The sequence below is a fragment of the Arvicanthis niloticus genome, chromosome 13 (assembly GCF_011762505.2).
Source record: "Arvicanthis niloticus isolate mArvNil1 chromosome 13, mArvNil1.pat.X, whole genome shotgun sequence".
Lineage (NCBI taxonomy): Eukaryota > Metazoa > Chordata > Mammalia > Rodentia > Muridae > Arvicanthis > Arvicanthis niloticus.
In genome coordinates, this window is record NC_047670.1 from 34855780 (window position 1) to 34873583 (window position 17804).

General features: G+C 44.8%; 1 protein-coding gene across 1 annotated transcript in view; it reads right to left on the reverse strand.

Moving 5' to 3' along the window:
* Positions 1-1245: 1245 nt before the first annotated feature.
* Fbxo32 (F-box protein 32) overlaps positions 1246-17804 on the reverse strand; it is a 34236-nt gene continuing 17677 nt past the window's right edge. Inside the window, exons 5-9 of the mRNA XM_034516317.2 lie at positions 13164-13257; positions 12223-12407; positions 4593-4775; positions 3448-3591; positions 1246-1986 (exon numbers count right to left, since the gene is read on the reverse strand). Coding sequence (XP_034372208.1) covers positions 1897-1986; positions 3448-3591; positions 4593-4775; positions 12223-12407; positions 13164-13257 — 696 coding nt within the window. The 3' untranslated portion in view covers positions 1246-1896. The remainder of the gene's footprint in view (positions 1987-3447; positions 3592-4592; positions 4776-12222; positions 12408-13163; positions 13258-17804) is intronic.

Below are 17804 nucleotides of genomic sequence, written 5' to 3' on the forward strand. Positions count from 1 at the left end.
CCTTCCTTCCTTCCATCAAGGCCCTACATTCCTAGTGTAAAATTGATTCTGGGGAGACTAGTCAAAAAACCAAAACCTAACAGGGAAGTCTTATTTGTTACAATGTTTGTAGTCTCCAAGGTTCAACTGTGGACTTTCAACTTTTCTATGTGAAAGAAATCTTGTTCTTTTACATATCCCTTTTCTCATTATGAACCTTTAAATTCAACTTAATTTTGCCACCAGGAGATGGTGCTGAAAAAGAGAGCATGGAGAACGGCTCTGGTGTAAGTACAGGTGTAAGGTCCTGCAAATCAGAGAGCCCCACAGACTCCATCTGCCTGCACAGTACTGACCCGAGGGTGCTCTAACGACTGAAGGAAGAGGTGTTGACTGCCCCTGGCCTTCTTCCTGTTCTTTCTCAGCCATCTTTCCTCTCCTCCTGGGACCACCCCAAGCATCAATGCTTCAGGTCACACCACACCTTAACATTTATGTGGACAAAATTCCTATTTCTGCTTATTTGCCGAGGGCATGCGTAGTGGGAATTTTATTTGGAGATTGAAAAAAAAAAGCAAATACAATTGCAAATATATATACATTGTAGAAAAGCAATATAATCTATAAAAAGTAAAAAATAAAAACATTTCACCCACCCCAGGAATTAACTCCTTAAGCCCTGAGATCTTTCTTCCACAGTGTTCGTGTCTCTGCCCAGCAAGAACCCCTGGGATCCTTTATCTTTTAACTCTCTTTGTCCTAACTCAGTCCTGAAACAAGTTTAAGATGAACACATCTATCTGGCGGGAACTCCAGGCTTTCTTTTAAGTCATGCTTGTGAAAAGTCCCAGTTCAGGATGACTCAAATTTGATGTTGGACCTAAAAGAACAGATGGGGCCTCAGCTCATTGCCCCACCGAGGTGAAGTAGCAGCTGGCAGAATGTTTGACTGGCTAGCATAAAAAAATGTGTCTCAAGCCTCAGTTCTTGGGCTCCACGAAGGTCCCAAACATCCACTTATCCATGAAGACACCCAAGGAAGCCCAGACAAGCCCAGAAGTTAGGCTAGAAGAAGGAAGAGTTAAATCAAAAGTGCTGGGCATGCAAAGGTGCCTAATTCTCTCTTCACGACCTTTGCTGTTCTTTAGCTGGCCTCCTGGTTCCCTACAGGAGCTACAACATAAAAGGAAAAAAGGCGCAGGTACTGAGGGGGATTGGGAGAACAGGAAGTCAGAGCCAAGGGAGGGTTTTTTTTTTTTTTTTTTTCTAACAGCCTTCCCATCTTAAATCACTTCACAGAGTATAGAACTTACATGAAACACAGACACTGACTGCTAGATACTCTATGTTACCAGAGAGCACACTATGCTTTTAGAGGTAGACCATTGTGTGGCATCTTCATAGGATAAGGACATAAGCCCGTGCAGATTTCAGGTGGATAGACTTCTTTGCCTCTTCAAAACAAACCCACATTCCAAACCCAAAGCCCAAGGATTTCTCGATCATAGCATTAGTTTTCCTTCTTCCTTCTTTTGTCTTAACAACATTTTCACATTGTAAACAGAGAGTTCCATCTTGTCTTTGAGTTTTGCCTTTTTCTTCCTAGGGAACTCAAGAGGACTCCATTTTCATGGCTGACAGAGTTCTTGCCCTTATAGTCTTGCTTGCAAATTGTTAGGGAAAAAAAAAGTCTATTTACAATACTTCTGCTTTTTCGTTACCAGTTCTCATGTGAAATTCACATTTGCAAATTTCCATTGGCAACTGCATCTTTTCCCACCAACATCTTCTCAATGACTGTGTATCCCCGCAGTTTCAAGCCAATGCTTAAAATGTAAGCTATTTACAAATGAAGTGTCCGGACTCCCAGCCATCCAATCAGGGGCCTTCTGAAGTGTTGTCATGTGCTGGGATTATTCAGAACTTGAACAAGTTGATAAAGTCTTGGGGCGAAAGTGAGACAGAGCAGCTCTCTGGGTTGTTAGCTGTGCAGGGATGGTCAGTGCCCTAGGGAGAGCATCATGGTTAGAGTTGAGTTCTCAGGGGCAGCTCCCTGGTGCTGTAAATCGTTCCCCAATCTTTAACAATTCTCTATCAAGAATGCCACTGCAGGGGCTGGAAAGATAGCTCAGTGGGTAAGAACATGCAGGAAACCCAAGTTCGCATCTTGTACCTGGGTCAAGCAGGTCAAAATCACCTGTAACTCTGGCTCCAAGGTAGCTGACATCCTTTCAGCTCTGTAGGCTAGAGCTCATATGCGCATAACTACACGTAAACATGCATGCATGTACGTGATTAAAAGTAACAATACATCTTTAAAAAAAGAAAGAATGACACTGAATTAAGGTGCTGAGGATAGCAGTTAGTGGGTCAAGTGACTGGTGTGTGATCACGAGGACCTGAGTTTGGATTCCCAGTACCCACACAAAAGCTGGGCATGGAGGTATGCATCTTGAAGCCCTAGCACTGGGGACGGGGGAGGTAGGGTTGAGGTCGGTGGATCTCTGGAGTTCATTGGTTTAGTCAAACTGCCAACTAGTCAAACAGTCTAGTCAAACTGGTGAGCCCCAGAGAAAAAAATTAAAACATTAAAAAGTGGAGAAAAACAGTAGACTATGACCTCTGACCTCAACACTCGTGTGCTCATTCATATGTGCACCTGCACAGACATGTGTATACACAGAGCACATTCACAGATTATTCTCCCCTCCCCCCCCCCCATAAAAAGAATTCCACTGTGAAGCTAAAGAATTAGTGCTTGTGGGGCTGGAGAGATGGCTCAGCAGTTAAGAGCAATCCCCAGCACCCACACGGTGGCTCACAACCATCTGTAATGGACCCGATACCCTCTTCTGGTGTGTCTGAAGACAGCTAAAGTGTTACTTATATATAAAATAAATAAATCTTAAAAAAAAAAACCAACCTAGTGCTTGTCTATGTAAGTACCTGTGCACACAAAGACAGATGGTGAACGGGTCTCAGAGACAAATCAATATAAGGAGTAGAGGAAATGAAAGGCTTTGAGTTTCCTTCCCTGTCCAAGTGCTGAATGAGTCTTACTCTCCTCATAAGTTGGGGGCTGAGATAGGAAGGAACAGTTTTGTGTTGCTGGCACTGCTGCCCCTTAGGATCTGGCTCAGGGAAATTAGGGCAGGAACTCAAGGCAGGAACCTGGAGGCAGGGACTGGAGCAGAGGCCACGAAGGAGCACTTGCTGCTTACTGGCTTGCTCCCCATAGCTTTTCCAGCCTGCTTTGCTATAGCATCCAGGGCCACCAGCCCAGGAGTGGCACTGCCCACAGTCAGCTAGGTCCTTCTACATCGACCACCAATCAAGAGATTGCCACACAGGCTTGCCCACAAGCCAGTTTGGTGGGGACATTTTCTAAATCGAGGGTCCCTCTTCCAAAATGACTTTAACTTATGTCAAGTCGCTAGGACACTGGCCAGCACGGATGCGGATGCATACCTTCCAGGAGAGAATGTGGCAGTGTTTGCAAAGCTGCAGGGTGACCCCATACTGCTCTCTTCTCGGGTAACATCGTACAAGCTTAAAATACATCTTCTTCCAATCCAGCTGCCCTTTGTCAGACAAGATCAATCGCTTTCGGATCTAAAAATGAAACAGAGCAAAGTGATTTCAGGAGACATCATCAAGACGATAGTTTGGGGCTTTCTGGTTCTGAAAAGATCTGCTCTCACTCTTCCCCACCCCCACATTTTTACATGGACCCTCTCATGCCCGGGGGTGGGGGGATGTCAAGCTATAAAGCCACAGATCCTCAACTCTCCCCACTCACAGCACTGAGTACCCAGCTCTCCAAACAAACAGGCAGCCATGATTTCTTTCCTAGTGACTGTTTTTATGGTGCTCCTGGCTGCTCCTTCAAAGCTTAGGTCAATGTTTTCTTTGCTGTAGACCTGAGTGATAATTTCTATAAAGACACAGTTGTTATTAGCACTGTGGCTTTATTTTACATTGAAGTATTAGTGTATTCAAGAATAGAACCTGCTGGATGAATGCACTTATAGGAAGAATTGGAGAAACAGCCCTGAGGCAGCATGAGGGGAAGAACACGTTTCTAGGGTCTCCACAGGCCCAGTTCAAACGTAGGGCCAGTTGTCACACTCCGAGAATGAGTACTTCGAATATACAGGTCATTTGTGGCCTTGGTCTCTTTGCCTGTTAGAAGTGGGCATGACAATATCTATATTTCTTAGGTGGCTGGATAAAAGGAAGCAATGTTTATAAAAGGGCTTAAATATAAAGCAGCATAAAATGTCTTGTCTTTTTTTTTTTTTTTTTGAGGCAATACTGGTTTGTGAAAATTTGGGGTGAGCCGTGAAATATAACCTGGGCCAAGGCTTTATTCTTCCTCTACCAAGACTATGGTGATGACAATGAGGAACCAAAAAGCAGAAACTTCACATTGACTTGGAAACGCCTCAGAACAATGGTTCTCAACCTGTGGGTCCTAACCCCGCCCCCCCATGGTGGGGTCAAATACCCCTCTCACAGGGGTCTCCTAGACCATCAGAAAACACAGATGTTTACATTACAATTCACAACGGTAGTAAAATTACAGTTGGGGCAGGCCACTGGGCTTCACTGACCTGCCGCTCTGAGAAGTGGTACTGGCAGAGTCTCTTCCACAGTAGCCGGTCTTCACTGAGCACATGCAAGTCTGGGGCTGCCTGGCCCAGGCTGACCAGGTCCCGCCCGTCGCTCAGCCTCTGCATGATGTTCAGTTGTAAGCACACAGGCAGGTCGGTGATCGTGAGGCCTTTGAAGGCAGGCTGCAGAGAGAGGGTGGATGATGAGCAGAGAAGAGCCATTTTCCAGGCAACTTGTTCCCAGAATGCCCTGGTCTTGTAATCAACTACTAGATTCCTAAAGCAATGCTCCCTGTCCAACACGTAGAAGCAGGAGCCATGGCAGAGCCTCGTGGAGAACAGCCTGGAGTGGCTTCGATGATGGTGGCCAGCAGGCTTTCCCTGTGTTTGCAAGCTTCTGCTCTGAAGAGCTTTCTACACAGCACGTGTTGGATTCGTGTGTGTGTGTGTGTGTGTGTGTGTGTGTGTGTGTGTGTGTTTGAGGGGGATGGGTAGTGGAGAGGGTTTTTCTGTGTAGATCTTTCTGGCTGCCCTGGAACTTGCTCTGTAGACCAGGCTGGCCTTGAACTCAGAGATCTGCCTGCCTCTTGCCTCTTGAGTGCTAGGATTAAAGGCATGTGCCACCACTGCCTGGCTATATTTTCCTTTATTCCTGGAGAATTTCATATATGTATATAATGAAAACTGTTCATCCTATTCTAACCCCCTCATATCTTTCCTTCACAGGTCTCTCCCAACTTCAAGTCTCTTTAAGATGATTTATTTTTATTTTATGTGTATGAGTCTACATGTATATAAATGCACCACATCCATGCTTTGTGCCTGTAGAGGTTACAAGAGTGCGATGAATTCCTTGGAACTGGAGTTACGAATAGTTATTAGCTGCCATGTGGATGCTAGGAACTGAACCCAGATCCTCTGCAAGAGCAGCCAGTACTCTTAACCACTGAACTGTCTCTCTAGCCCCTCATCTTTTTTTCTTTGACAACCCACTAAGTACAATTACTACTGCCCATACATGCACAATGTGGGGCAAGCCATGTCCATTCGTGCATGGTATGGGGCCATTCACTGTCTATGTGCATGGTGTGTGGCCATTCACCACCCATACTTGTATGGTGTGGGGCCATCCACTGCCCAGAGCATAAAAACATATTGAATTCTTATATTTCATCCACTTCACTATTAAACTGCACGACTCACTACCTTCCAAAAGTGCTGCTGCCCAGGACAGGTGGTCCGAGAAGACCCCTGGCCTCCCAACTCACCATTCTCTGTGGCCTCAGATTGTTCCATTTTGGTATAGTCTCTGGCACCCAAACCACATCTCAACTACCTGTGCACAATGCATCTCACCCCTCCTGGCCTTCCCTTGTCTCAGATTCACTTCAGACCCATTACCATTGGTCATGGTGGCACACGCCTTTCACCCCAGCATTTGGGAGGTAGAGATAGGAGGATCTCTAAGCGTTTATGGCCAGCCTGATCTATATAGCGAGTTCTAGAACAGCCTCCTGGCTGTCCTACATAGAGAGACCATGTCTCAAAAACAAAACAAAACAAAAACAAAAACAAAATGCCGGGCGCACGCCTTTAATCCCAGCACTTGGGAGGCAGAGGCAGGCGGATTTCTGAGTTCGAGGTCAGCCTGATCTACAGAGTGAGTTCCAGGACAGCCAAGGCTACACAGAGAAACCCTGTCTCAAAAAAACCGAAAAACAAACCAAAAAACAAACCAAAAAACAAAACAACAACAACAAAAAAAAAACCCCAAAACAAAACAAAAAACCAATACCAAAGAAAGCAAAATAAAACAAAACAGAAAAGCAACCATTTCCTCTGAAGACTCTTTCTGCGTATGTATTTTCCAGAAGTCTCCTTCACTGCATCTTCCTAGAACTGCTAAAAGCTCCTCAGTGGCCAGCTGAAACTCTCTCTTCTGCATAGCCCCTTTCCCTTAGCAAACACCGAGTTGAGTATTCCTTTCAGAACTTAAGGTCCTTTGGACAGCAGGGGTTTTGCTTTGTTTCCCCGTTGTTTTGGTGTTTGGCACATCATAAGCACTCAACAAAAATATTAGTGCAACGAGACCCCCGTGCTTGTGCATGTGTGTGTGTCCCTGTGCTTGTGCATGTGCGTGTATGTATGTGTGGGTTTATAGGAATATATGTATGCGCACAACTCGCTACCTTCCAAAAGTGCTACTGCCCAGGACAGTAGGAATGTATGTATGTATTTGTATGCATATGTGGAAGTTTGTGCATATTTCTGTTTGAGTTTATATGTATGCATGTTTCTGTATATGTTTGTGCTTCTATCTGTGTATACACACTGGGAATGGTTGACCCCAAACCCTTTGAACTAAGCTACACTGTAACTGAGGCAGCACTATTCACATCACAGAACATTTAATTTAAAAAAAACCTTTTATTTATTCTACATGTATGAGTGTTTTGCCTGCATGTATATATGTGCTGCCCATGGAGGTCAGAAGAAGTTATCAGATCCTTGCAACTGGAGTTCAGATGGTTATAAGCCACCATGTGGGTGGGGGAGTGGGAAATGAACCCAGATCTCTTGCAAGAGCAACAGTGAGAGAGCTCTCCAGCCCCTGCAGGGAATGTTTCAAAACCAGCGCATCTACATAGAGTATTCCTTTTTTTTTTTTTTAAGATTTATTTTTATTATTTACATGAGTACAAGGTAGCTCTCTTCAGACACACCAGAAGAGGGCATCAGATCCAATTACAGATGGTTGTGAGCCACCATGTGGTTGCTAGGAATTGAACTCAGGGCCTTTGGAAGAGTAATCATTGCTCTTAACCGCTGAGCCATCTCTCCAGCCCTACATATAGTATTCACCTGCAACCAATCATGAGCTTCTGAGGGAACCCCAAGCTTATATTCGAGACTTTTCTTATTTTAAATCTTAATGATCTCAAGATACTTCACCTAGACCTACATCCTTGAAGGCAGGTGTATCTTGTAGGCCTTGGAGACCAGTCCAAAACAAAGAGCTCTCGTGGCGTTTACTGTGGCCAGGTGCAGAGCCACACAGGGGAAAGTAATGCTCTGGGAATAGGGATTATTTTTTTCATCAAATTTCTGGGGGAGAAACTGTAGGAAGCAAAGCAGAGCCCAGTCACACGTGAGACCCCAGGCTTTTCTCGGTACCAGCCTCACTGCGATTCCCAGTGTCAGTTAGTCTTGGCAATCATCTGAGTCCCTTGGCAGGCAGGGCAGGTACTAGTGGGAAGATGGGCCACAGAGGAACTTAAGGGGGGGTTGTGAGAAGACTGGATGTGCCATGGAAGGGATGTCACATGGGAGGGATGTCACTTGGGAAGGATGTCACATGGGCAAAGAGCAGATCCAAATGGCATCCTGAGGAGTCTGGGTCTCAGTTTCCCCGGCTCCCAAAGCCCGTGTTTAGAGTACTAATGATAATCCCTCCAGCTCCAGTGATCTTGGACCTGCAGTGGACGCAGGCCTCCTGTTTCTTCAGAAGTGTCTGTGACCTGACAGTTTTTACTGCTCTCTTCTACCCCAGGCTGTTGGGCTGAACTTTCAATTGTTTGCAGCCTCCAGGACTTGGTATGACTGCAGAAAACCCTCGACCTAGCTGTCATTTATCATCTGCTGTTGATCTCGTATGAGCTAATAAAGCTGCCATGGGATTTTCTTCTTGTTTCCAGCACTTCAAAGCCTCTACTTTTTTGGTTAAAACTCCCAGGCCAATTATTACATTAACTCCCATTAAAGGCACGCTTGCTTGGCAGAGTTTGCTCTGTCAGATTTTCAAACCTGAACTTTTCCAAAACCCTTGCCCAGACCTCAAGCCAAGCCCTTATTCCTGATAAATGGTTAACTGCTTGCATGCCTTCTTCCTTTTGAATATAAACATATAAAAGGAAACATACGTCACTCTTGCAGCCCAGTCGAACATTTGGCTAAACTCCATTTGTGTCTACCCAGCTCCCGTTTTTCCAAAACACTGCTTTGCCCACAGCACTGTAATTATATCTTATTTTTCCTACAAACCAGTGCTCTTAATTTTGCCCTTCATCCTTCATTATATAAATTATGTCTGCCAATAAAAATTGGCTTGAAAGAATTAGATATGAAGCTTTCTAAGGCAAAGAAGGGCAACGCAGCAGGACTCCGGAAAAGAGAAAACATTTACTGTGAGAGACACTTGAATGTTTTCATGGATTAACATACTTCTCTTTTTGACAGATATAAAAATATAGTCCAGACTGAAGTAGAGTGTTCTCATTTTCTCCTTCTCCCTCCCTCTTTCCCTCCTTCCCCCTCTCTTCTTCCATGCCCCCACCCCCACCCCCCAGGATCTCACAGTCAAGGCTGGTTTCAAATGTGTTAGGTAGTTGAGGATGACCTTGAACTTCCCATTCCCCTGACTCCTCTTCCCGAGTGTGTGTTGAGATCACAGGCCTGAGCCACCAAGCCCCTTAAGAGCTGGGGATTTATGTTCTCAGAACAAAACAGCTCAGAGCCCCCTAGTGGGTTCAGGAGAGGATGGAGTGTAGAAAGGACCAGTAGTTAAAATTGTAGCTTCCTGAGCAGCCTGGAGACTGATGCCAGACCTCCTATGTAGAGGCCCCCACACAATTACACTCTGCCCGCCATGTTTTTGGTTTCTACGTCCTTGAATTCAATAAGCCACAGATGGAAAATAACTCAGAAAAAATTGCATCTGTACTGACTGTGTACATACAGGCTCTTTTTCTTGTCCTCGTGTCCTTTGTCCATAGCATCTTACAAGGTTTTAAAATTGGGCTAGAGATGATCGGCAGTGCAGAGGAGGATGTGTTGTAGGCTATTGCACAGTCACTAGGCACTGTATGCACGACACTTGATCCAGGGCATCCTCAGGGTGTCTTTGAATCTATCCCCTGTGGATACCTAGGATGATTTTTCTCATTTACAAAACAAGGGAACGAGTATCCTGCAGTGTGGCTGGGTAGAAGAGATGACATAATGTACTCAGCATGGTGTCCAGTAAATCTCAGTCATTTATCTTAATTACAATTAATTACTAGATAAGTTAATTATTACTTGGGAAGGATTTACAGTGTGTGTGTGTGTGTGTGTGTGTGTGTGTGTGTGCAGGCAAGCCCTTGATCATAACACCTAATGCATCTATAATAATGCTTACCGCACACCAGGCCCTGTTCCAGCTGCTGTCTGTAGACTAGTTTATGCAAACCCATGCAAACCCATGTTAAATCTCACACAGGGCGATGAGATGGCCTCTGTTTTCCAAATGAGGAAAGCAAAGCATGGGGAGACTGAATACTATGTCCGAATCTTGTAGCTGCTAACTTATCCTTGTCATCCAGAATCTAGGACGATATTCTCCAACCCTGTCCCTCTGAACCCGGAACATAAACTTCAGCAGGCAGGGGTGGGGAGCTGTCTCTTCAAATAAATATTCACCTCTTCGACTAAAATGGGCTGACTGCCTCTGCCAGGTACAGAGCAGGAGATGGCAGTGTCTTTTCCTTTGACAATTATAAAGCAGAGGACAGAGAGAGAGAGAGAGAGAGAGAGAGAGAGAGAGAGACAGAGACAGAGAGAGAGATGTATGTTCATGAGAACATTTTACCTAGTCAGAGCGGTTCTGAAGAAGACTAAGTGATAGGGGCTGTAAGAGATGGAATGGACCAGGAAGACTGGGAGCCAAGGGGCCTTGAGGCCAGAGAAGTGTGGGGTTCTGCTGGAGCACCTAAAGCAGATGCTGGAGCACCTAAAGCAGATGCTGGAGGAGATGCAGATGCTGGAGGAGATGAGCTTTAGTGTTGGATCTCTTCTGTAGAAGATTTCATTGGACTAAAGAGTTTTTTTTTTTTTTTTTTTTTTTTAAATAAGCTGAATCAGTGGATAAATACATAGAAGAAAAGTAGATGGGAAAAAGTTTGGAAGCCACTGATGCTAAGCACACTTTGCCATTTTAGGAATAAACAGTCCGAGCTTCTGACTTCAGCTCTTAGCCTAATTGTTGTGTGGTGCTGGGAAGGTCACTGGAATCCTCTCGTCCCCACTTCAATGTCATCCTATGTAGGGTAATGGTAATTACGATGGCTGCTTTTCAAGAGTGTTTGGGGATCAACTAAGGAGGGTTTTAAGGAGGAAAGGTCACAGAAGTGCAAAGAATGGGAGGTCAGCGTAGGTAACACACTCATCTGAGGTGGCCAGAGGGAGCAGAGCTCAGGGCAAGCATGACTATCTAAATGGATGCTCCAAAGTTGCTAGAGGACAGATGTCATTGAAACAAGTGGGCTTTGTTAATTTCTATCACTGGTTGCAAATTTTCTTTGGGGAATAAGATGGAAAGTATTCAGGGCTGGCCATAGAGAGTGCTAGAAATCAGGTAGCAGGTTTACTCGAGTTTTCAGTGAGAGATGAATGGAATTCTGGTCTTAAATGTACACTGTTAAGCTATGTCTATATTTTGGAGAGAGACTGGGATAAATTATTCAATTATACTGTTCATAATACATGCTTAACTTTCTTAAAACAATACAACAGTGGGGATAATTTCTGGAAGATGACCTACATTTGGGCTCTGTTCTTTTGCATGCATGTGTTTGCAGGGACTCACATGTGTGTGTCCATACGTAGGTATGTGGGTGTGCATAAGCATGGGTTTGTAGCCTAAGTGACTCTTTGGAAGCCACATAGAGGTTTCTATTATTCCCTGTGCGTCAGACTTTAAGAAACCAAGGCCCAGAAAGATCATTAGTTGTAGAGAGGGAATGCTTTTTTGGAACTATCACATGGCGAGGTGATTATGTACAAGAGGTCATGGGGTTTTCTCCATGTCACCTTCACCTGATACATGGTACAGTTCCAAACTGTATGGGTCCCGGAAGCCACTTAACCAGCCCAGGGTGTGATTAGATAAGTAAGCAAAGTGTCCCGTGAGGCTCCTGAGTGTGCCTGTCCATCGGGGAGACTGAGAGATGACACCAGCAGTAGCCACAGGTTAGCGTGTGTCTCAGCCTTCCAGCTCACCATTAAGACAATGGGAGCCAACAACGACTTTTTAATTCGGAAAACCAAAATAAATGTCTGATATATGTAGCCATATGCTGATAATCTACAGGTTCTGGGTGAGTCTTGCTCAGTTATTTCTTTCACATGTACGTTCAGGCTTGATTCAAATGCATCCCTTGTCATCACTACCAATAAATGGAACTGAAAATTTTCAAAGGCTGGCGGTACCAGTTCTCCGAGCCCGTCTTCTGGGTACTATTGTATTGACAGCAGCAACCCTATTCCACAAACAGCTCATTCTTTTTGAGGAAATGAGAGCTCCCCCAAGCCACACTGAAGACTTCAGCAGGACAGCCAGCAAGCACCCTGCCCCCAACAGCGTTCTGCACAATGCTCCAGTTGGCTGTTATCCGTCACATTCCTTCCACCTGCTTCTGCCAAGTTCTTCTTCCCACTCCCCTCTATCAGGATGTGCCTCATACCACCCTCCAGGATGAGGCATCAAATCAGAAGCGACTAGCTTCTGCATCACTGGAGTAGACTTTATGTCCTGGACTTCTGCTTAGTGTCTAAGTGGAGGAAACCATGGTGGGTGGCTGGGGCCCCCACTTACCCTGCTGATCTGGATGCTGTTCAGCTGCTGCTGCCAGTGTAGAATGGTCTCCATCCGATACACCCACATGTTAATGTTGCCCACCAGCACAGACTTGCCAACTCTCTGGACCAGTGTGCATAAGGATGTGTAGAGGGTCTGGAGAAGTTCTCGTATGAGTCTTATGTTTTGCTGGTCTTCAAGAACTTGAGTGGAAAAAAATGAAAATCAAAGTTATGTTATTGAAGCCAGGCATGTTACAAGTGGGCTTTTCTTCTTCTTTGCTGTGGGCTCCTGTTACTGGGCACCGCCTCTGTCTTTCTTTCTCACCAGTGATAATTCTATCCTCGGCTAATGGATAGGGTTTCCATCATCTGGGTCCCTTTTTGTTCCCTTCTCCTGGGCTTCTAAACAACTCTTTTTTTGTTTCCATTGCTCCACCAGTGCCAAGTGTCCACCTGATCAGAAAGCAGTGTTTTTGTTCAACAGAGGACCGCAGTTTGGGGGGTTCAGATGGTTGGTTCTAAGCCTGTCTGTCACGATCATTTGTCATATGCCTCAGTTTCCCTGTGTGTGAAATGACTCAGTTGACCCAGAGGTCTTAAGGTCCCCTCCAGTTCAAACAGTCTATGACTGGATTCTGCTCCGTTTCCTAGGAATATCGAAACTCCAGAGTCAAGGGTGGGGTATGTGCCCTCATTGAGAAGCCAGTCAAACTTGAAGCAGGGCAAACATGTGATCCTAAAGAAATGACAAGGGGCGGTGCTCTTGGTCTTTGCCAAGGGTATGGGTGGCACCTCTTTTCTGAGCTGGAAGCTGGTACGCCTGAAGCTCAGCTGGCATTACTCATTTCCATCCGCTCCTATGCCCTTTACACCTGGTGGCATGCTACTTGATGAGAAAATCCACCTGCCTGTTCCTACGCTCAGAGAAGGGGCTGAGAGAAGGTGGGGGGAGCTCACCTTTCAGCACCACTTTTTCCAAAATGTTCATGAAGTTCTTTTGGGCGATGCCACTCAGGGATGTGAGCTGTGACTTTGCTATCAGCTCCAACAGCTGTGGATAAAAATAGAAGTTGCCAGGCTTAGAATACAGAGATTTTTTTTTTAAACTCTAATCTTCACTCTTGAGTCACATGACATGCAGATACAGACTGATGGGGGTGGGGAGGAGAGAGAGAGAGAGAGAGAGAGAGAGAGAGAGAGAGAGAGAGAGAGAGAGCAGGTAAGGCCACCAGGCAATAAAAAGCAGGTGCTCAGAGTGAAAGGCAAATGGGGGTAATTCAAAACCAGGAGTCAGGCTGGATATTTAATTGCTTTTTTTCTTTTTTATATAAAGGGTTTGGGCTTCAGCCAGGGCTGATCCATTCTATTTGGTCCACTTTAGAAGGAGAGCTGACACTATTCCAAAGGGGACAGAATCTCTCATGACCTGTGAACACCAGAGCTCTGCATAATCACCCCAGGGGGATCTGTTCTTGCCCCGACTTGAAGCTTCATCCACTGGCACCGACTGCTCTCAGGGCACAGCAAAGCCCATGATTGGTGACCATGTGTGTGTCCCATGGAAAGGATGATTTTTTTTAGATAGTACCTGCTTTTCATGTTCAGTAAACTTGCCTGATTATTAGACTCCTTTGCTGAATGCAATATATATATATATATATATATACACATATATATATTATATATTAAGGAAGAGAAGCAGGATGTATAGTGAGTCTACCTCTCTTTCCCCAGAGGCTCAAAGGAGAACCCCAGTGTCCGTCAGCTTTGATATAATCGTTCTGAAAGCTTTATTTTATGTGTGTAAGTATACCATGTGTGTGCCTTGTGCTAATGGAGGTCAAAAGAGGACATAAGATCCCCTGGAACTGGAGTTACAGACAGTTGTGAGCCACCATATGGGTGCTCGAACTGAGCCTGGGCTCTCTACAAGAGCAGCAAGTGCTCTTACTGGCTGAGCCATCTCTCCAGCCCATGCTATAGAATCTTCATGTGGTAAATTCTTAGCTCTTTGATTATGGGCATGCCATTACATGTATTTTGCTATCTAGGTTCTTTATCTTTATGAATAATATTCAGGGTCTTTGAGGTGGTGAGCTTTCAATGGGAGAGTATAGACAGAAACCCCACCAAAGGGCCTGATGTGAATTAGATGCCAGGTAAGTTTGGTTTGTTTGTCAAGGGCCTATGTTAATTTCTACTGCTCCCATTATTCCCAAACAAAAAGAAAAGAAATTGTAATACCATAATGGATACACACACACACACACACACACACACCATATTGGATGCTGGAATCAAGGCAGAAGGGGGAAGAAACAAAGAAGAACCTAAAACTCTGCACTACAAAACCAAAACTGTATAAGAACATAAGACCTGACTATAAAAGGATTGCAGGGGACTCGCTTTGAACCCGTTCCCCCACATCAGCGGTTCTCAGCCCATGGGTCATGACTCTTTGGTAACCCTTCATCTCCAAAAATATTTACATTACAATTCATAACAGTAGCAAAATTACAGTTAGGAAGTAGCAACAAAAATAATTCTATGGGTTGAGGCCTCCACAGCATGAGAAACTGTATTAAAGGGTCGCAGCATTAGGAAGGTTGACAGCCACAGCCCTCGGTGGTTCAGAGCACCTCCGTGCACCAGGCCCTTATTTAAAACATTTGTCTTTATTGAACCCTTTGTACCTTTGTCAAACACAGACAGACCTAGTTCCTTGAACATAATTTTATTTTAAATTGGAAACAAAAAAGTTCTAAACCTTGCATGCCTTCGTGCTAGATGTGGTATCTTTCATATGTGCAGGGGGTGGTGTGGCCTCCTGACTTGGAGAAGGAGGAAGAGGAAGAGGAGAAGAAGAGGAGGGGAAGGAGGAAGAGAAGGAAGAAGAGGAGGAAGAAGAGAAGGAGGAGAAAGAGATGACACCCTGCTTAGTGCTGGAGACCTAAACTTAGAAGTCAGGAGCCGACAAGAGTGTTGCTGACAAGAAAGGCATCAAAACATGCCCGTGGATGGGGTGGGGGAGGGGAGGCTCTGTCCATGCATGGTGACCGCAGGGCTCCATGCCCGCTTGGTTCAGTTCTGCCACCAATCAGCATGTGACAGTGGAAAAAGAACACAAACCTTTCATTTTCTCCCCGAGGCTCTAGAAGGCCAGGCTGATGGTTTATTAATGCCCAGAGCCTCACATGACTAGCATAAAGCGAGATGAAAGAAAACAAAGGGCTGGAAGTCTGGAGCCTGCTCCTGCAGGGCAGGCGGCTGAGTACTGTGACTCATCCTTGGGTAGGAGGTGAGGCAGGGGGCAGCCTTCTATCAGATCAGCCAGAAATGCTTCCCTAACACGAGTGCCATGTGACCACCAGCGCCCCAGAGTGTCAGTCTTAATCTCATCTAAAAGGGCACCAATCACAAACAAAAAAAAAAAAAAAAAAACCAAAAAACAAAAAAACCCCCCTCTGGAGCAGGCCTGGACTGTGCATCTAAGGAGCCTCTGCTGACTCTATGCTTAGGGGAAGCAGAGAGCTCTTTGGGCTGGCTTATCTTCATTACCTGAAGAGGGAGAGGGGGGCAGCACACTGGCAAGTGACAGCAGAGTGACATGTAATCTCATTTCTGTTTCACCCTATCTTCAGGGAAAGTCCCCCCGCTTTCATTGCTAGGCAGCTGTGGGGCCCTGGAATAGGAGAATCAGATTTTCTGTCTGGGTGACCTTTATAACTGTCATTCATTTAGCAAGAATCTCTGTGTCCACTCTGTTGTAGCATTGAGGCAGACGGCAGGGAAGGGCTGAGTGTGTGATCCCTGGACTCATGGCGTTTACTGTCTAGCCATCTAGCTTGTTGTTGGGTTTCTAAACGCCAATAAAAAGACTACCCACAGGAAACCCAAACCAAAACAGCAACAACAAAAGACTACCTCTAGGATTGCTATGAGAATCAACCCAGATACAGAGAAAAACAAAACTTGCTTGAGTACCATACAGAGTGTTATTATCATTATTAAAATTATTCTTTTTCCCCAATGCCAGTCTTTTAGGGAAGTTTAAAGTTGACAGCTGGAGTAGGCAAACTTTCTAAAGGGCCAAATAGAAATTTTGTTTGTTTGTTTGTTTTTGAGGCAGGGTTTCTCTCTGTAATAGCCCTGGATGTCCTGGAACTCACACTGTAGATCAGGCTGGCCTCGAACTCACAGAGATTCACTTGCTTCTGCCTCCCCAAGTGCTAGGATTAAAGAAATGCACCACCATACCTGGCCCCCAAATAGTAACTGTTTTAAGGTTCGTGGGTCATACAGTCTTTACTGAAAATGCTCTGCAGTTGCAGCACAAAAGCAACCCTAGACAATATGTAAATTAATGTGTGTGTGTGTGTATAAACAAAACTTTATTTACAAAAATAAACAGAGGGCCAGATGTGGTCCTGGGGTCCCTTGCGATACATATGATAGAGATTATAAGTGAAGGTCCCAGAGCCAAACGACTGGCTTCAGTTTTTTCCTATCTGTAAATTTTGTATAATGATATCACACTTAAGAATAGTTGTGAAGATCAAATAGATCATCCAGCACTTGGAAAGTGCCAGGTGCCAAGAATATACTTATCATTACCACAGCTTTTTATCATAATCCAGCGAAGACAGCTAGGTAAAATTATTGTGAGGCAGAATATAGAGAACTACTAAGGTAAAATATAGCTCCTTTAAAGACTGTATTTCAATTGTACGTGTCGTCAACTAGATGAGTTAAGACGTTAACATTCCTCTGACATCGTTATTATGTTTGTGATGTATTTAACAGCTCTCTGCTGATATGTGTCATGACTTGCAGAGATGCTTCAACCATGAAGTCATGTTTTGCTAAAAACAATGGATATTTGCTGTGTGCAGAGATAGTGCCACAGGGTCCATCTGTCTGGTCTCAGTTTTCAACGACGAAGAGGTTAAGTTGCCCGTTTGACAAATGAAGACACTAAGGCTCAGAGCAGTTAGGCAGCAGCGCTAAATTGGTGAGTCAAGACTTGAGTCCAGATGTGTCTGGCTGGGAATATGTATTTGGATAATCAATAATTTGGCACGTAGGGCCAAATTTTTATTCTAACAATTGCAGCAACGCCATGCCTTGCTATTATCTGCAGAAAGAATCTGGAAATTTTATATTAACACTGTGCCATGACTAGTGATCAGCTCCCACGCTGTGGTGAAATAATACCCAGAAAAATATTATGGACACATTTAGGCAGAAGCAATGGTTTCGCATTACCTAAGGAGTCTACCTCTTACAGCAATACAACTCTACTGCCAAGAACCAGCAGAGAGTCATGTGTTATTAATGATGATGGGATGAATCTGTCTATCACTTTTGTTGCTAAGAGAGCTGTTTGCTCCAGAGAGCAGAGTTGTATCCAGTAATTTGTTTACCAAGACGACGGAGCCAATTACCTCCTTTGCCCTTAGCCACAAGGAAAGGAGAGTAGAGGAAAATGTCTTGTTTGGAAGTAGCTGTTTCCTGCTGACAAATTTTAGCTCAGGTGCCAGTAATTTGTGGCTTTGTTGAAGAAGAGGCTGAGGTGAGGAGGAACAGGGAGTCAAGCTC